The 21,270-nt window shown below is 41.1% G+C and overlaps 1 protein-coding gene across 1 annotated transcript in view; it reads right to left on the bottom strand.

The window, feature by feature from the left end:
* The window catches only part of LOC135519409 (contactin-associated protein-like 5), a 124,076-nt gene that overhangs the window by 88,621 nt on the left and 14,185 nt on the right, over positions 1-21,270 (bottom strand). The window contains exons 2-3 of the mRNA XM_064944613.1: positions 9,007-9,117; positions 5,329-5,522 (exon numbers count right to left, since the gene is read on the bottom strand). Of these exons, the coding sequence (XP_064800685.1) occupies positions 5,329-5,522; positions 9,007-9,117 (305 nt within the window). The remainder of the gene's footprint in view (positions 1-5,328; positions 5,523-9,006; positions 9,118-21,270) is intronic.

The raw sequence follows: 21,270 nt of genomic DNA, 5'->3' as shown, positions 1-21,270 counted from the left end.
GAATGCCCCAGTGTTACTTTTAGCTACAGTACAAGCTTTAACGTATCTTCCTTCCCCTTGCAGAAAGATGCTTTATATGGTCCCTTGAGCCGGGCGGACTTAGCTATGTGTCAAACACAAAGAGCACCTGAGTGCCATGGTTACCGGGCTTACAGGGGAGGCAAAGGCAGCCAAGTTCTCCCAAGGGGTTACGCCAAGCTCTTTCTTCATTCCACTGTCTCTGATGCTCTGCTACACTTGCACATAGGCAAACATCAGAGACAATCTATTATTTACTCTGTTCAATGAGGAAGAAAACACAGAATAGCACCTGGGACAGAAACTTTGAGAAAAGATGAGTTCATTATTCATCACAGTACGTCTACATGTTGCATCGCTTCTGTCTGAGGCATCAGAAACTGAAGATAAAATGTAACAAAAACATACTTGTAAATACTGATATATGATATATATCATATATATATATCATATATGAAGTCAGAAAGACTTTGAGTTTGTTGTTAGCTAAACTAGAAAGCTACTACATTGCAGAGACTATGGACCACAATGATTGCTAATTCTGCTGCTGAAAAATATTCTGCATGTGTGAAATGGGACCAACTAATTCCTGTTTGAGGACAAATAATAGGCCAGTATGTGACTTTATGTGTCTAGGTAAAGTACCAGATAGGGAGAAATATCATTATGTCTACTTCTTCACAAATACTTGCCAGATGTTGATATGGGGTGCGTTTGTAAATTAATTCTGGCTACTCCGATTTGAGTATGCCAGAGAGCAGAGTAATTGATTAATTTATGAACTCGGCAAAAAACAGAATGAAATAGTCGCCAGCAGCACAGTTACAGTAACTAACCCTCCTGATAACATGAAACAGTCTAACCAGCTCTGCTAGGGCGAGTAAAATGATCAGAATTAGGAGTTCTCTCATTTGATTCTGGAAGTAGCTAGCAAGCTAGCAAACTTTAGCGAGTTTTTGGTGCTTGACTGACATTGTGAGGTCAGAAGGCTTGGATCAACCCGAATACTTGGCCAGAGCGTCCAGTGCGCTCTGAACGCTCCAGAGCGTAACACTTTGAATTTACGAACGGCTCAGAGCGCACTTTGACACACTGAAGGCAATTTATGAACACATCCTTGGACAAACAGCTGCAGATGGAATTCCCACCTCAACTGCACTAAGTAGCAGAAAATTCCTGGATTTTTTTATACACTATAAAAAAAGACAATACATTTACGATATAATACAAAAACAAATTCATAAATCATTACCAAAACCAAAAAAGTTTTTTTTTAAATATTCATGCTCATAGTTTTCTAAAATGTATGTGTACGTTGTCATTCAAATGTAATCCAAGCTAACCGTTAACCTCTGTTTCTTGGAAGTTATCTTTCACTCATCGTCAACATCACCAATCTTTGTTTAACTTCTTCGATATAGGGGGCGCTCTTTTAATTTTTGGATAAAAAAACGTTCCCGTTTTAAACAAGATATTTTGTCATGAAAAGATGCTCGACTATGCATATAATTGACAGCTTTGAAAAGAAAACACTCTGACGTTTTCAAAACTGCAAAGATATTATCTGTGAGTGCCACAGAACTGATGCTTCAGGCGAAACCAAGATGAAATTTCAAACAGGAAATGGCCCAGATTCTGAAGGCGCTGTGTTACAATGTCTCCTTATATGGCTGTGAATGCGCCAGGAATGAGCCTACACTTTCTGTCGTTTCCCCAAGGTGTCTGCAGCATTGTGATGTATTTGTAGGCGTATCATTGGAAGATTGACCATAAGAAACTACATTTACCAGGTGCCCGCTTGGTGTCCTCCGTCTAAATTATTGCATAATCTCCAGCTGCGTGCATTTTTCCATTTTCTTCAGAGGAGAAAGTCAACTGCCACGAATGATTTATCATCGAATAGATATGTGAAAAACACCTTGAGGATTGATTCTAAACAACGTTTGCCATGTTTCTGTCAATATTATGGAGTTAATTTGGAAAAAAGTTTGGCGTTGTAATGACTGAATTTTCGGGGGTTTTTCTTAGCCAAACGTGATGAACAAAACGGAGCAATTTCTCCACAAATAATCTTTTTGGAAAAACTGAACATTTGCTATCTAACTGAGAGTCTCCTCATTGAAAACATCCGAAGTTCTTCAAAGGTAAATGATTTTATTTGAATGCTTTTCTTGTTTTTGTGAAAATGTTGCCTGTTGAATGCTAGGCTAATGCTATGCTAGCTATCAATACGTCTTACACAACTGCTTGTGTAGCGATGGTTGAAAAGCATATTTTGAAAATCTGAGATGACAGTGTTGTTAACAAAAGGCTAAGCTTGTGAGTGAATATATTTCTTTCATTTCATTTGCGATTTTCATGAATAGTTAACGTTGCGTTGTGCTAATGAGCTTGAGGCTATGATCACGCTCCCGGATACGGGATTGCTCGACACTAGAGGTTAATATTAAGCTATGTGTTAAACAAGTGAGATATCCACCCATGGAGATAAATGTGTCTTCTTTTCGCCAATTACTCAGCATCAGTTTGAAACTTCCGATCCCCTCGACAATCCCAACAAACCTTCCATCAATTAGACCTGGAGAAGATCTACACTGACCACCAGACCATGCTCTTGCACCCAATCTTCACATGGTAATAGACTCCATATTGATTGGCCTGTGGGCTGCTCAAGCCTCCCTGTAATGGAAGACTTGAGAGCTGGATATTAGAAATGAACCGAAAGTATGGAGAGCACATGATCTGATGTATCTGGTCATGTGGTCAATCAGGGGTTATGAGAGCCTGGGAGCAGCACTCAGCACTAATGGGAGGTCTGTTAATCTGTTTATCGGTCACACTTTGAATGTTTAATGAAGCCTCCATAAGCCCTTTATAATGCCTACATAACTGCATGATAAATCATGTATGCAAATGTCCTTATGTGACCCCTTTCTCAAATTTCAAAACATACATGAGACATAAAATGTAAGATGGCTTCAAGATGCATAGGTTTAAACAAAGCACAACCTGTTTATATCGAAGGCTCCGTTTTCTCCACATTTGTATGCAGAAAGGCCAATGTTGTAGCTGCTCTGGTCTTTCACAGTCTTTGATCTTGGAAACCTGGTGAAAATTACCAGCAGCACGTCAATGAATACCATTTTCGAAAAAAGGTGCCCCTGTCAATTGAACAAAAAAAAAATGTTTCTGAAAAGTGCTGTGCTCCTACATCAAAAGAATCACTGAAACCCTTCATGGAAAATGAAGAGTGGGTTGAACCTGGGAAACCTTTTCAGCACAATGGTTTGAATGAGTGACATCCGCTGCTTCTTTATCAAGGGCAAAGTCTCTCGGAGAAGAGAAGCACAAACCTAATGAGATTTGCTGGTGGAATAAAGGTTCAATGAAAAATACATATTCATTCTTATGGTTATCAGCACCTTTTAGAACATTATGGTGTGCAACATAATTCATGTTGTATTAACCCTTTCATACATGCCCTGTAGGCAGAATTAGCTTATGACCTCTGCTATAAGATTATCATTTAGAGACAAAGTTCATAATTTATCATCTCACATGTCAAATACATAACCATCAAATAATTACGATGTAACTTGCGTAGCAGAATTGTAGTTCATTTTGTGAGAAAGATTTCATTTCAACTGCTATGTAATGGTTAACCATCATTACCTTGGTCTATTTTTTATTTATTTGTTAATCTGTCAGAAAAATATGATGCTCTCTCAAAGTTATAGCTTTTCTTTTTATTAACAAGGCTGTTGACATTATTTTGGCAATTTCCATTCCTTTCTTTGAATGGCAATACTTTCATGACAGACAAAGTACATGCATTTATGTCAAGCAAAGTACCACTGAGTATAGACTATGCCCTTGAAAACTATTATTGAGATGACAACCTATGAGGCATGAAAGCGTCTAAAATTCATGTCTTTGGGGAAGACATGCGATGACAGTAATAACTGTGTAGCAACAAGCACTCAGAAAGCCCCTGCACTCAGCACTTTCCACTACGAGGAATCAAGGTTCACCTGCCGTTAAGTGACAAAGGCTAGGAGATGAAGAGAGACGAGGGTGTGGAGAGATATGTGTCAATGTCAGCTCTATAAGAGCCCTAAGCTGGCTTGTCAGCACAAGCACAGTTATGGCCACTACTCTGAATCTAATGGATCCTACACCTCTCACACCAACAACAATACTACAAGGTTTATGACTGCTTGGTTTCGAGTGACATCAACTAATAGAGAGGTCACTGAAATTGCCGTGGCACCATCTGCAACGCCTCTATGATATAGGAGTGTCGTTGGTCTATAGCTGGACCTACCCTATATGACTGCTACATGAGCAGCAGCTGAGCTCAGTCATACTGTACCAGAAGAAGAAAAGGTGTTCTTTCATCCATGTGTTTCTGAGCATGTGAGTGATGAAAAGTTCACACCTCCAGGTCGAGACGCTGCATCCATTTTGATGAGGCCCAAAAAAAATGGACATGATAAGTCAATCAATCTTTTCTCCTGTAATGTGACTTTGCATTGGCCATACAGGCGCATGTTTCCTCTACTCTCTGCTCACACACTGAACGAGAGGGGGAAAAATAGAGCCAAGTGCAATATTTATAAATCATCAGTGGACATGGATAACAATTCTTATTCCACACTCTGGAAGGGTGTGATAGAGGAACCTGTGAGCATGTTTGTCCATGGGGTATAGTTGCCTGATGAGTATTTGCATCTGCAAAAGCACTCCTTTGTTAGGATTTCAAATCCAAGTTGGGATTTCAAACCACAGGAACAAAAAACAGTCAGACTCAAAAATCTTGATCAACCGTTACTCTGTCCCTCATGGCAACGCTAAAATGAAGTAAAGACTTGAAAGAGTGGATTAAAACTCCCTTGTATCTGGCAGAGTGAAGATAGAGAGAGCTCAGACACTGAGTCATGTGTTTCTTATCCAGCAGTCTTATTTAGCAGTGTCACTCTTTCATAGACTTTTTGTCATTCTTTCATACTTTTAGTCTGATTCAAATCCACTTCAGCAAACCCAAACATTGCAGTCAGCATGTACTGCTTCTGAGTTGACAGGTAGGAGGCAAACTCGCAAGCTATGTATCTTCCCAAGGAAGTCTGACATTACTGTCAGATACAGCTTTATTTGACGCCTTCTTCCGGGCGTTGTCATGGGGAATGAGAACGACAGTTATAGATCTGAAGCTCTCACATATTATTGAACACAGCCTGCAAAAATGTTTAAAGGATTCAAATAGAGAACAGAGCCTTTCATGGTACAGAAATCATTAGCGAGGAGACTCACCCCAACTCCATCCTCCTGTCGGTATTGCTTCCAGGCTAGGCCGGTGTCACTGAAGAGCAGCAGGTAGCCGCTGACCCAGTCTGAGCTGCCGTAGCGCCCCTGTGTGGCGACGGCCGTCACCTCCATCCTGTCCCTGAGGTCCAGCTGCAGCCACGGCTGTCTGTCTGTCACCTGGGGAGACCAGCCTCCCGCTCCTGAGACCAGAGAAAGAAAAAACATTTCAGAACAGGAAGGTGCAAAAAGTGACCTAGCATGGCTAGGTGTGACACAGCATGAGTAGATAGACAGACACGCACACAACCCCAAACAGATAGGTAGTCCAGACAGCTATCTCCAGTGAGAAAGATTATTTTCCTTAAAGCTCCAGCCAGAGAGAATATAGAGTGTGTGGGAGAGAGTGGGATTGTGTTTGGTCACTGGTCACTGTTGCAGTTATTATGTCTGTAGGGCTGTGAGTCAGACAGAAATAAAAGAGAATTTTTCAGATTTGGCATTTGGCATTTGGGTTAACTCATACAGACTCACTGGCTGTACTCTACTATATGTGTTCATGTGCACGATTGTCTAAACCCTGTCTAAAAGCAGTTTCATGTGGCATTATTGGAGGTGATTTGGACAGTTTTGGCAGTGCCTTTGCACCCTTATTCTAGTCAGTCCTTTGAGCCGGATCGGAAACAATTTGAACCAAGGGTTTTTCTTTCTCATCTTTGTAGTAGTGAACCATTAATGGCTTCAATCATGTAGTTGTGCCTTAGAAAAAATAAAATAAAAACAAAAGCAACTAACTTTGATTCTGGTCTGATATTCAGCATTCTATTACACATAGCCATTACTCTAAAATATGGACACAGTCTTGATATCCCTTAGCCTGTGGACCTAGTCTCCCAGAGAAACTAACAGAGAAACAGACATGCTAGCAGAGATGTATTAATAGCCTATCCTCCGACTGCATTGAGATTCTGATACAGTAGTATGTTTTTCCCAAAGCCTGAAAGGACATACAGTATAGAAAGTATATTAAGCTATGTATTTCCAGTATACATTCATGGCCAAAAGTTTGGAGAATGACACAAATATTAATTTTCACAAAGTTTGCTGCTTCAGTGTCTTTAGATATTTTTGTCAGATGTTACTATGGAATACTGGTGTATAATTACAAGCATTTCATAAGTGTCAAAGGCTTTTATTGACAATTACATGAAGTTGATGAATATTTGCAGTGTTGACCCTTCTTTTTCAAGACCTCTGCAATCTGCCCTGGCATGCTGTCAATTAAATTCTGGGCCACATCCTGACTGATGGCAGCCCCTTCTTGTATAATCAATGCTTGGAGTTTGTCAGAATATGTGGGTTTTTGTTTGTCCACTCGCCTCTTTAGGATTGACCACAAGTTCTCAATGGGATTAAGGTCTGGGGAGTTTCCTGGCCATGGACCCAAAATGTCAATGTTTTGTTCCCCGAGCAACTTAGTTATCACTTTTGCCTTATGGCAAGGTGCTCCATCATGCTGGAAAAGGCATTGCTCGTCACCAAACTGTTCCTGGATGGTTGGGAGAAGTTGCTCACGGAGGATGTGTTGGTACCATTCTTTATTCATGGCTGTGTTCTTAGGAAAAATTGTGAGTGAGCCCACTACCTTGGCTGAGAAGCAACCCCACACATGAATGGTCTCAGGATGCTTTAGTGTTGGCCTGACACAGGACTGATGGTAGCGCTCATCTTGTCTTCTCTGGACAAGCTTTTTCTAGATGCCCCAAACAATCGGAAAGGGGATTCATCAGAGAAAATGATTTTATCCCAGTCCTCAGCAGTCCAATTCCTATACCTTCTGCAGAATATCAGTCTGTCCCTGATGTTTTTCCTGGAGAAAAGAGGCTTCTTTGCTGCCCTTCTTGACACCAGGCCATCCTCCATGATGACGGCATGTGTTTCCTTGCAGGTAACCATGGCTGACAGAGGAAGAACAATGATTCCAAGCACCACCCTCCTTTTGAAGCTTCCAGTCTGTTATTCGAACTCAATCAGCATGACAGAGTGATCTCCAGCCTTGCGCTCATCAACAACGAGAGAATCACTGACATGATGTCAGCTGGTCCTTTTGTGGCAGGGCTGAAATGCAGTGGAAATGTTTTTGGGGGATTCAGTTCATTTGCATGGCAAAGAAGGACTTTGCAATTAATTGCAATTCATCTGATCACTCCTTATAACATTCTGAGGTATATACAAATTGCCATCATTCAAAATGAGGCAACAGACAGTGAAAATTTAAATTTGTGTCATTCTCAAAACTTTTGGCCAAGACTGTACAGTATGAGAAGCTTGTCAAAGTGTGAGGTGAGTAGTATATTTTGTCATTATGTGTGTGTGTGTGTGTGTGTGTGTGTGTGTGTGTGTGTGTGTGTGTGTGTGTGTGTGTGTGTGTGTGTGTGTGCGTGTGTGCGTGAGAGAGTGAGAGAGTGAGTGAGTGATTGAGAGAGTGAGAGAGAAAGAGACATTGCACACACACACACACACACAGTGCGTGTGTGTGCGTGCGTGCGTGTGTGCGTGTGCGTGCGTGTGTGCGTGTGTGTGTGTGTGTGCGTGTGTTAAACTACTTAAACATTGGGAGCATTAATAGCTGTATGTTGCAGTGACTTTTGATAGTGAAAATGCTATTAAAACATTCTGATGTAGCCGTAAAAATCTGACAATCAAAGCAAAGTATACATGTTACTCAATTATCTGCTTTTATTCTATAGGGACAAATTTGAGAAAATTCAACAACAAAAAATGAACTAATGCCATTAACTTGATTCATTTATGTTAATCGTTTGAGTAGTCCTAATTGTAATGTAGGTTATGTTCCTTAAAGATGTGTTTAAGCCCCACAGCTACTCAGCTATCAAGAAGAAGAAACAGGTCAGCTCAGGCAGAGATTCATTACTCAGCTGCTGTGGGCTGGGACACAACACCATGGGAGCAGATGAGCTCTGAATATCAAACCAGAGTCTCAGTCACAGAGGAAGCATCATTTACGGAGCCCCCCCCCCCCCCCAGAGAGAAGGATCATTCAGGTTCTTAAAGACTCACAAAAGGAGGTTGGCTGTGGCTAAAAATAACCTGGGGTACAGGCAGTGTTTGATGGACAGGGTGTGAAAAATATATGTGTATATACAGTATGTTTCCCTGGAAGGCCTCTGTTTGCTATATATAAGTAATATATATAAGTAATGTATGTTAAAGGCCAAACAATATTTTTTAAGTCAGGCAACTCCAACAACTCTGTTGTTAACCACATTGACAACTTTCCAGACTGAGGAGTATGGAGTGTCTGGGACAATTAGGTTGGCCTTTGGAGTTCATCAATACTTTGACAAGTTCTCATTTACGTGAGTGAAAGCCATTGATGTATAGTGATCAAATGCAGATGGCGGACTCTAAAGGAAACAGCTGGCAATTAACTGCTCACAACCATATAATTAAATGACAAGCAATTGTTGTTTACAATCCATCGATCAAATCAATTACAGCTATACACAGATCATTTGTGTTTATTATGCTACACGTGGAAATGAAATGTTAAAGCAACATGCTCTGCACAGGATGTTCATGGGAAGTTGACTCTGCGTCAAGAGGTTATTACTGATGGATAGGTACTTATACACAGCATTGAGCGTGGCCTTAATCTTTACTCACCATCTCTTCTGTTGAGCTTGGAGAAGTGTGGAACGTTGCTGGTGGAGGACTGCGAGGAACTCTGAAATGAGGCCTGGGGCAGATTTGATACCAAAGGGCCATCACAGTTATCTAAAGAGATCAAAACCAGAGCAATCAGGTTAGCGCGATAATACAGTAAGTAGCCTTGATACACCTCTGAGAACTGTAGCAAATATGCTTTCAACATACATTTTGTAACATTGAATGATCCTGTTTCCTGTGATCTCCTTGAGCATGTCTTATACTGTCTCTAGTGAATGATCGATAACATTCAAGTGAGGTTCACTGCCCCCAATGTATGACACATGACAGTGTATTGTATATGCAGACAAATGTGGCAACCAACTCATTAAGTTCTGATTGCATTAGACACAAAAGATGGGAAAGACAAACGGTTCTGAGAAGGGTTATGCCTAGTGCTTCCTTTCAAAGTCATGCACAGGCTGATGAAATATGAGTTCTGGTAACCTTTTCTCTTCGTTTAACCAAGCTCTGCTGTTCTATGTTGACTGGGAGATGTAACTAATTACATGCGTCATAATCAGTCAAATATTTGCCATGTGATGGAGCACTACCGTGGAAGTTAATTTACCCACGAGACAAGAATCATGAGAAATAACAGTATTCTCATTAGAAATGATCAGTCAGTCATACGTGTCATATATCAATGATTCATATTGGATAATACATGGTTTCCAACATGTTGAAGCTAGCTCCTGTCACCTAGGACCTGTGCACCATTTTGTTCAGGTGTGTCTTTAGAGGATTTGGATGCTTTGAGGTTTGGTTATGCAGAAAGTAACAGAGCCCCTTCAAATGACCGACAACATACCGCCTAGAACGTGTTTGCCGCGATCTGTCCTGGTTCAAAGGGGATACAAGTCTCTTTAATCTCTCATTGTAGGGACAGAGTCATTTTCAGTTCAGAGGAAATCAACAAGCAATCGCCTCCTTGTTCACATAAAAGACCACAAGCGCTTTTTCTTCTTTTGTCTGCTTGCTGCTTGCCCTTCCTCCAGCAATTGACACATTAATTTATCTGTTTAGAATAATGTCAAGAAAACCCAAGAGACAATCCATTATTGTTCTTGTTTTCAATTGTGGCTTCCATTGAAGCATCTGCGCTGAATTTGATTGTGTCGCTGCAGGGCTTTTATCTCGCATACCGAGCAAATATCACTCCGTTCTCTCTTCTCACATTCTTCTTTTCCCTCCATTCTTATCTCTATCTCTCAGACTTTCTCTCTTTCCTTGAGGCCAATTAGTATTCCGAGGTTTCATTACATCACTGATTCAGTAGTACCTCATTGACCTGCTGAGACCTGCTGCTTTCTATTGCACCTTATTGGGCTTCACCATGGGTACGCCGAGAGGGGTTTGTTTACAGACGAGTGAATGCCAGCATGCGATTCAGCTCCGCAGAGAAGCGTGGTATACAGTATATCTATAATACATCATCTCCTTTTCATAGTACTGTATTCTCTCTGGCTCTCTTTTCTTGTTTCCACTCCCTCTTCTATTTCCTAGTTGTTTTCCCTTTCTTACTCCTCTTCTCTCCTCTCTGCACACTTGCCTGCCCCCAGCTCTACTGTCTATCTCTCTTTCTCATTAGAGCATATTTCCTCTCATCTCCTCTCCTCTGTGATTGCTGGGGACAGCTTTTTTCCTCGTCATCTTGATGAGACTTTGCCCTCAGACTGCAGTCTGGGACCTGTCACTGACCCCCTCCCTCCCTCCCTCCCCCGCTGTCAGCCAAGCCATCTCTACCATATCCCATGCCATGAGGCATCTCCAGGTGAGCTGAGCAGGCTCCAACATCAACGAAGACAGTTACAGGCTTTTTTGGGGGGCTCACCCTGGCCTCAGCCCCATATGCATGATTACTGATTTATTTGACATGTAATAGCATGGGACGGGGAGTACTCTGAGCAAAACCCAATGTTCGTCCCAGGTGACCATTCATGGGATCGGCTATAGCTGTACTAGCAGTATGGTTAAACACAGAGGAAGAGCCCCTAACCATGTCTGATACACTCCATAGAGGCCAACAGTTTAAGCTGCCAAGCAGTAGCTAAGCTGATTATTCAGCTAATTAACATTTTCACAGGTCTGCTCAATGAGCCCCACATCAAAAATGATGGCTCCAGATTTTATTAATTGATTTCCAACATCATCATGAGAGAGAAAGAGAGGCGAGGGTGACAGCGGGAAGAAACACATGATGGAAGAGCATGGAGAAATGGTGCAGGGTGGCGAGGGGCCCGGGAGTGTGTGGAGGCCCTCTTGTTATCTCTCAGTGTGCTGCATTTCCACTAAACATCAGAGCTAAGATACTTGAGAGACTGATAGGGTTGTAAGCCCCAAAGTAGGCTTGACATTCAGTTATAAAACAAGAAGAAGAAATGCTGGAAGATGTGGTTGTGGAGTTCTAAGCTGTGAGGCTGCAGTGGCCAGAGAATTATATGATACCCAATGGTAATCTCTAAATGAGGGCTCTAAGTACCAATGAGGGCTCTAAGTACCTAAAGAAATGGAGAGCAAGGAGGCTCAAATCTTCTCAGAGACATACAGGGTGTACAGTAGAATCACTGGGATATATCCCCAAGCCTCACCCTCCACGATTTGGAGAGAAAAACATTCAGAACTTCACACCGACCACACATATTTTGTGGTGTTACTTTCTGTGCTAAAATACAAAAAAAATAAAAGATGTGAGAATGAGGTAGGTGTCCCTCGCCTTCTCTGTCTTTCTGTCTCTTTCCAATTCTCTTTGTTGAAAGACCTCAAGCAGTTTGCCTACCATGTCCTCACGAAGGTTTCTTCGGCTGTCCCAATAGGAATTTTTTCTTGAGCATATGGTTAAGGGGCCGGAACATAATAAAATGATATATTTGTAGACTGCAAATTCACCACAAGAAGCCGAAACGGATATAATATTTGACTAAAACATAATAATTTCAAACCTTGGTTATATTTGGGAGCATTGATAAGCATAGGGTGCCGTCTTTCGGATGAGACGTTAAAACGGGCGTCCTAACTCTCTGTGGTCTTTCAAAATCCCATTTATTGTAAGAGTGGCCACCTAATCATCCTCCTCATTCCTAACTGGCATATATCACTGCTCATCTCATCAACTGACAGCTGATGTCTGGTGAGAGTTCTTGCAAAAAAATGATTGCTGTGCATCACTGAGGTGGGTGCTACACATTGACGGTGGATGAGGTGAGTTTCCTCCTACTATGTAAAAACACTTTGAGCACCCCAGTTGGTAGAAAATGCTATATGATTCCAATCAATTATTATTAATTACTATTATTTGTATACAATCACATATGTCTCTCTATTATGCGTGGGAATATGTGGGAACAGATTTCCAAACTGAAAATCATTTGGAGCTGATTTCCTGGTCTTTTTACAGTCTTTTATTTCCAACAATGAAAATTCAACAAGAACAAAAATATATTTGTTTTATTATTAGTTTTTGCCCAGAAAACTCAGAAAACCACCAGCGGGCCAAATTCGGCACACGGGCCGCCAGTTGGAGAACCCTGTCATAGGAGAACCCCTTTTTGGTTCCAGATCAAATCCTTTTTGGTTCTAAGTAGAACCCTCTGTGGAAAGGGTTCTACATGGAACCCAAAATGGTTCTACCTGGAACAAAAAAGGGTTCTTCAAAGGGTTCTCCTATTGGGATAGCCGATGAACCCTTTTAGGTTCCAGATAGTGCCTTTTTTCTAAGAGTGCACCGTCCTTGGTGGCGGTCACATCTGCAATAAGTCTTAAGGTTGGCGTCAACAGTATTGGACTACACAGTCTTTGAAAGTAAGGAGGGCCTTGAGTGCAATTCAATAAACTCCTCTTATCGATCTGCATATTGCACTGTTGTAATATCTTGTTTATATAAGCACTTTCTCTCTCTCTCTCTCATGCTCTCTCTTGTGCACTGTGATAATAAAAGTGAGTAATTGTTTCCACTTCCGAGATGTCAGGTTTAGTCATGCAAAGTAATTAAAACATGACCACCTGCTTTGTGTTTGGCATATGCCAAACTGCATTACATTGATCAGCGTTTTAATTTATGCATTACCTCCCATGTATTGTCAAAAATAAGTTTTAAACTAAATCAATTCTCACAATATTGTACCTAACATGCAAATGTCTATTCCATTTAAATGAACAATCTAAACAACTCTTGAAACTGCTATATTATACTGTTGGGTCCCGGGCAACAGTTGCTTGTCCATTGTGTTGTTGCACGGTATGCCAAAACGTAGATCCTTTTCCTATACAAAAAAATATTTGGCACTAAACTTTTTGTTATGTTCGGTACTTCTGTCAAATGTGTCTCACGTGACTGAGAGGATCAAGTCTGTCTATCAGCGCAGCCCCTTTACAGTGTGAAGAGCAAAGTGCATAGTCCACTTACTCATTAATTGCTAGAGCTGTCGGGGCTGCATTGGTTGATCCCCACTCATGATGCACAAAGGTTAACACACTTGAATACTGCAACATGGCATGCAGAAATGTTGAAACTGTTCATTACTGTTCACAAAACAGTAATAAACAGACAATACTGGGAGCTTCCAGCTTTACTTGTAGGCTACATTTCCTTGCTAGCTTACACCGGAAGCAACATCAATTCAATACCCTAGTACATGTTTGTAATAATATGCAAACCATAATGCAAAATATGCTGATTTCAAAGCTAATTATCACCAAAAACGTTACTCATTCACTTTGTCTCCGTAGCCACCAAAAATGTATTTACTTCTTTGTCTCCTCCTGAATGACATTCCTTTCTTAAAGAGACAACGCACACTTTTATAAAAGAAAAGACTGCTTCTTCTATACAATGTTGTTGATTAGTACAATAAAATAATACCGTTCCACAAGCTTCCCATAATAAGTTGGGTGAAATTTGGCCCATTCCTCCTGACAGAGCTGCTGTAACTGAGTCAGGTTTGTAGAACTCCTTGCTCGTACACACTTTTTCAGTCCTGCCCACATATTTTCTATGGGATTGAGGTCAGGGCTTTGTGATAGCCACTCCGATACCTGTACTTTGTTGTCCTTAAGCCATTTTGCCACAACTTTGAAAGTATGCTTAGGTTCATTGTCCATTTGGAAGACCGATTTGCAACCAAACTTTAACTTCCTGACTGATGTCTTCAGATGTTGCTTCAATATATGCACATCATTTTCCGGCCTCATGATGCCATCTATTTTGTGAAGTGCACCAGTCCCTCCTGCAGCAAAGCACCCCCACAACATGATGCTGCCATCCCCGTACTTCACGGTTGGGAAGGTGTTCTTCAGCTTCAGCATCCACAGGTACACCTCCAATTGACTCAAATGATGTCAATTAGCCTATCAGAAGCTTCTAAAGCCTTGACATCTTTTCTGGAATCTCCCAAGCTGTTTGAAGGCACAGTCAACTTAGTGTATGTAAACTTCTAACCCAATGGAATTGTGATACAGTGACTTATTGTCATGCCCTGACCTTAGAGAGCTTTTTATGTCTCTATTTTGGTTTGGTCGGGGTGTGATTTGGGTCGGCATTCTATGTTAATTTTTCTATGTTTTGTATTTCTTTGTTTTGGCCGGGTATGGTTCTCAATCAGGGACAGCTGTCTATCGTTTTCTCTGGGAACCATACTTAGGTAGCTTTTTCCCACCTGTGTTTTGTGGGTAGTTGTTTACTGTTTAGTGTTCTGCACCTGACAGGACTGTTTAGTTCTCACTTTGTTATTTGTTTTCTAGTGTTCAGTTTTCAATAAAATCATGAACACTTACCACGCTGCACTTTGGTCCGATCCTTCTTCACCAGACGGCCGTTACACTTATAAGTGAAATAATCTGTCTGTAAACAATTGTTGGACTTGTCATGCACAAAGTAGATGTCTTAACTGACTTGCCAAAACGATGGTTTGTTAACGAGAAATGTGTGGAGTGGTTGAAAAACTAGTTTTAATGACTATAACCTAAGTGTATGTAAACGTCCGACATTAATTATATGTTTTGCTAGCAGTTGCCAATAAAACAAGTCCTAAATGGAAGGGGTTGTTTGTCATCTGCAGCCCCATGAAATCAGCTAAAACCAACTCAATAACAAAATGCATGCACGCACTATTGAATAATATGCATTCACCTGTATTGTGAATAGACCTAGGCTACATCTTCAGTTACCCAGATTAACAATAGAGATTTACCTTTCAACTAAAAGTTTACCATTATGTTGTTTTGTAGTCCCATTTAAAGTTAGATTGTTAAAAACAAAGTCAAATTGATTGTATGATTGTCTTATTGAGTTCTTCATGCATACAAAAAAAAGATGCCCAGTGATTGAACAGAGCAGTAGCTGAGTTTATGTCTGGAGCAAGTGCCATTCTGTAACTTTGGCTTAAACGCCTAATTTTCTGTTGTTGTGGTATTTTTTTTGAATCGAGTATTGTGATGGTATCATGTATCGTGATACTAACCCTGGTAGTGGTATCGAAGTCAAAATTTGGGAATCGTGACAACACTAGTCTATCGTTACTTGTGTGGGATCCATTAGAAATGCCTGGGCTGCAGAAGAGGATATACAACCATATTCTCAACCGTGACCTTCAATGCTGTGCAGTCCACAAATGTGACTGCAGCCATGTCTATCCAATGTAATATTGTACAGTACTTCAGGGGAGCATAAACACACATCCTGTAGATGGGTTAGCTGACAACGTCACAAAAGTGATGTAGGCACTTCCATGGAGCAGAGGTCACCGCGTTGTTGTGATTGCGAGCAAGAATGACAAGAAACTGCCATGTGGGGAATCGTAAGTGGCTCGTTTCATCTTGTACTTGATACCATGTCTTATTTTGAGGTGTTTGGACTGATTTCATGTCAATGTCCCAAATATGCCAAAAATTCGCAATCTAGCTAAGCAACAACTGTAATGTTGTATTTGAGAGACAACAAGTGCTCATTGTGCAGATGCAGTCACATTTTCATTAACATTGGAGTTGAAAGATAGGTCACATGTTGTCAACAATCTAAGCCAACCCTGTCAGTTTTGCCCCACAGTTGTGCACGGGTCAGTTTTGTTGCTAAACAACCAACCTGTCTATACAACATAAAATTGGGTTTCTAGAGCAATATTAACAGAGGTCAAGGTCATTTCCATGGCAACAGCCTTTAGGACATAAATGTCTAAAATATCTGTTGTGCACCTCTCCTCTACACCTTGACAGGTCATGTATAGGATATTTGAGGATTGGATTGGCATGTGAATATTGTAGTCATCAAAAACATTCCACAACTTGGAATATAACCGTTAGTTATAAAACACCATCCATGTCAGTGTGTGAGACTGCCTGTGGACCCTAAAGACTTGGGGCAAGCTGCACAGCATGGCTTTGCAGGCTCTGACACACTGTGGATCATCAGCTATCTTTAAAAATGAGGCCTAACCTGGTACTGGCAACCAGGCACTTCTCTCTCAAGGTCTCAGACCCTTGTGAACAAAGGTTGTGGGGAGGGAGAAAACAAACAGGGATTCAGTGATCCATTGCATTTTCAGAAGAAACAACTAAACTGCTTCAGAATTCTTACAGTATTCTTTAGAATCTTTCTTCTGAGTTGTGTAATACTCCATACCTTGGTCACTTTCAGTTCTCTGTCTTAGCATATTACTATTGTATCATAGATGAAAGGCAGATGCAGCTAGTGACGTTAACTACTGCAGGGTTTGACGTTTCTTGACCTTTCTGGGGAATTTGCATGTAATTGCAAACACATTTCCACTAAGCTTTCAGCAGCTCACAGCGGCAGCTACCTCTGCATCTACGACTCTCACAGGAGCCAATGGCCTTGAGAGGGAAAAAATAAAATGATAGAAGGAATATAATATCAATATTTACTCAATGGAATTCTTAGTCAACCCAGCCCACTGCTGATGCAGGTCATGAAACCCATTTTCATTTTAATATAGTCAAATGTTTCCTTTCACACATTAGTTTCTATAGCAAAGTTCCACAAAATATCCCCAGATGGTTACATTTGCAACAATTACTTTTCTGATAAATAACATCTCCTGGACCCTTAGGTGGCTTTGATATCATTGCCAAAATGCATTGTTATATTTTTCTGTCTGCACAGATTTAAGACAAAGGAAAACAAATGCTGCTGCTACCACACAGTCCAACCAAGGTGCATGACTAGGAGATACAAAGAGATTTTAAATAATAAATCAATAATCTTTTGCTGAACTTCCCCTGTCCTTCAGGAGTAGCTGAATATCTCCAGCATGTATTTAAAGAAAAAAACAGAAATATGCGACTGAATACATATTTTCTAGCACACGGATACCAGGTAACGTTACAGTAGTTTGTGGATTCATGGATAACAACATCTAACCTTTTAAATCAATGAGTGGTTATATGAAATCAAACTATTTTCTACACCCATTAAATCCTGAGATTGATTTTCTCTGCTGGTTCTACAAATCACCCACCGGCTTTGATTAGCCTATTACCTGCTTTCTGAGGCCTGAAAATCATCTAGAGATTAACACCTGAAGCAGGGCCTGATTAAAAGTGCTCATTAAAACTGAAATAAAACTCCTATTATCATGGCCGATTAGATAACGACAATATCGGCCAAAGATAAACCTGATAACATGACATTCATTGTACCATTCAGTCAGATTGTGGCGTGCACGTTAACTGAATCATAAATCCAAATTGAGTTGAGTTATAGACGGAACCGGTGAGATCCTGCACGAACACTTGTAGTGTTCCCCTAATCCATCAGTGTGAGATTAGATCACGTCCACCAGGCAGAAGGACATTAAGAGTCCAGTGATCTGAACGTGTCGGACACATCACTGATCCAGCCCTGCCTGCCAAGCCCCAATAAGAGCAGTGAGTGGGGTGGAGCTCTTTCACTTAGCTAGTTACTGCACCACAACTCTCCTTTGTTGTTTCCACTGAGCAGTGTTGCTTCTGGAGCATCACTGTGTGGCTGCTAAAGAGGATCCCAGGACATAAAAATAACTGGCAACAGCTTGATTACAATGATCACTGTACACTCTCCATCAGTGACTCATTCATCGATTTCTCTCTTGTTTTGGATGCTGTCTCCATGCTGGAGCTCTCCTCCTGGAAACACCTGCATTGGCTAGTGACCACTCATCTAGTAGACAACAATGCCATGTTAAAAAACAGACAGCATTAAGTCTGTTTGCATGCTTTGGCCCACTGGATCTCATCTGACCTGATTTGGCGGCACTCAGATCACTCGCCAGCAGATGCCTCTGATGCTGAGTGGATCAAGCCATTTTTTAAGACCCAGATACAGCCGGGCAGTGAGATATCTGCCAATGTACATTACGCACATCACTACAGCAAGTGCCAACGTGCTCTGAAGGGATTTTGATGTTGACGCTCTCCTCTTTATTCTGTGGTATGCTGCAGGCTACCGTGCATGTTGGCTGTTTGCTTTCTCTCCCTGCCTATCGCACTCTCTGCCCCTCCATCTCCCTCTGCTCCTCTCTGAGCTGAGATGCATGCCATAGCTCTGCAGGGTTTACATCTTCACATCAACATCATGTAAGAGGATCAAGGTTTAGTGATTTAGGATCAGGAGTACATCATATTTTACTTTAAATAGATAAGTACTTGTTTTTCTCACCGGTCAAGTTCCAAGTAAACAACCTGATTTGGGACGGCACATACAGTTCATCTACAGTATAGACGCATGTTCCGTCAGATTACTTCGTTTACATCTTTGGTAACACTACCTTTATTATTAAACAACTGAAATAAGGTACAGTTTCTATTGCACTTCCACAACAACAAAAAACAGCTGTTTATAATTTATAATTACATTTTGACTACACAGGTATTATAGTAACTTAACAAGTCACTTGTGCAGTGTCAACAATACAATCCCCGTCATCACTACAGCACAACATGTGTCCAAGCACATGGTTAAACTCTCTATCCCGCCCCTGTGGCTTAAGTCGTTAGGCAGGACGAGAAGAGAGCCCCAACTGCAGCAGTGACTCAGCTCAAACGGTCGGTGGTCGCATAATTACATTTCCCTGCAGTCAGCACATTGAGGCTGATGGAAGAAGGCTGGAGCATTGTACTGTAATAGAAGGTTTTAGGCAGCAGTGTTGGACTGGGCAGGACTGGGATGTGCTATTCTTGTCTGCCTGTTAGACCTGAACAAAAGGGCTGGTATTAATTCAAATCCAAAAATGACCACCCCTTCTCTGGATAATGGCTAATGAAGGGATTCGCCTGTTGGATTTTAGTCAGAAAGACATTTGTTGAGTTGACACAATACTAAAAGCAAACAGATGAAATGGGTTGATACCTGAAGGGGAATTTGATGGATTATTTAGGAATTACCAACTTCAGATGTAAACTGTCTACTTCTCCACCTGAGATGTGAGTTTACAGAAGTTGCATATTCAAATCAAGTGCTTCTTTTGTCATGGATTCTTCTGAATCCATGACAAGTTCTGACACAGTCAAACAAATCCCTGAAGACATAATCCCAAATCCAGTCTGTTTGTGTGGAGAGGACTGTCTGAAGTGTAGTATACATATTCCTGAGGGCACGACATGGTTTCATATGAACTCACCAGTAATGAACCAAACACAGACTGAAGGGCATAGAGGCTGCTGGTAGTTTGTGAGCTGAATACTAAATATATATACAGTCAGCAACAACTACAGTACGTGAATCATTGAGATACACAAGCATAACATTACAAACACCTTCCTTATATTGAGTTGTACCCCCATTTGCCCTCAGAACTGCTTCAATTCGTCGGAGCATGGACTCTACAAGGTGTCGAAAGCGTTCCACAGGGATTCTGGCCCATGCTTCCTACAGTTGTGTCAAGTTGGCTGGATGTCCTTTGGGTGGTAGACCGTTCTTGATATACACGGAAAACTGTTGAGCGTGAAAAACCCAACAGCCCTGCAGTTCTTGACACACTCAAATCGGTCTGCCTGGCACCTACTACCATACCCAATTCAAATGCACTTAAATCTTTTGTCTTGCCCATTCACCCTCTGAATGGTGCCGATGACATGGGCGTCAATTAAGGCAGCCCCCCGCACCTCTCTGATTTATAGGGGTTGGATTAAATGCAGAAGGCACATTTCGGTTGAATGCATTCAGTTGTGCAACTGACGAGGTATCCCCCTTTCCCTTTCTCACATACACAATCCACGTCTCAATTGTCTCAAGGCTTAAACATCCGGTCTCCTCCTCCTCCTTAAGAAGTGACATCAACAAGGGATCATAACTTTCACCTGGATTCACCTGGTGAGTCTATGTCATGGAATGAGTTCCTAATGTTTTGTGCACAGTGTATCTTCTGCAGTTGAATCCTCAATCCCCTCCCTAACAATATGTATTTATAACCATGTTACATAAGATTGCTAACATGGAGAGACTAGTTGTGTTTTTATCACTAGAGCTCTCAAAATCATGTTCCAGCCCCAGCATATTGGTTCCATTGGGATATTTCAGGTGGTATAACATGTACATACTGGGAGATTAGAAAAGGGGCACAGTCTCATATATACAGATGACTAACAATGATATGCCAACTAAACTGGGTTTAATACTAGTAGGCCTAAATTCAACCAGGAGAAAGGTACTAAGTACTTTTATGAGGCTGAAATAAATATTGTTTACGACCTATTTTTTAACCAGTGGTGCCAATTTTTGCCTTTGGCTCCAACTTCTTTGTCTGTCATGATGACGGCTTTGATCTCCTCCTGATATCATGGGCCCATTTGTCTGTTTGACAGTGCTTATCAACAGATCTCTCAACTCTCTTTGCTCATTAGCAAGCTTCTCAGCCACCAAACAAACATTGCCCTACAATGAAACCAGACTAATTTACGGTAACAAATTGCCCTATTTTCACAAGATAGCTAAGGTACTTTCTCAAGTTAGTCAGATGTTCAAACTGTTATTTCTTTCTTCCACAGACTATATGCCAACATTTTCTTGGGTTTTGATACTAAATGTTAACATCAGTTCACCCAAACTCAGACCTGCCTCAGATATCCATGAGGAGTTGACAGGATGGGAGAACGAATATCACAAAATATCACACAAGTTATATTTTTACCATTCAATTTAGCAAACCTTCTCAACCATAGCCAATGATTCCAGGGTGGTAATTCCAATCATATTTGACACTCCAGGTGATCCTGCCTCTCCTCCACTGAATA

Source organism: Oncorhynchus masou, chromosome 29 (genome assembly GCF_036934945.1).
Source record: "Oncorhynchus masou masou isolate Uvic2021 chromosome 29, UVic_Omas_1.1, whole genome shotgun sequence".
In the NCBI taxonomy this organism is placed as follows: Eukaryota; Metazoa; Chordata; class Actinopteri; order Salmoniformes; family Salmonidae; genus Oncorhynchus; species Oncorhynchus masou.
Note: the sequence above shows the minus strand (reverse complement) of the source record. Positions and strands in the feature narration are given on the sequence as shown.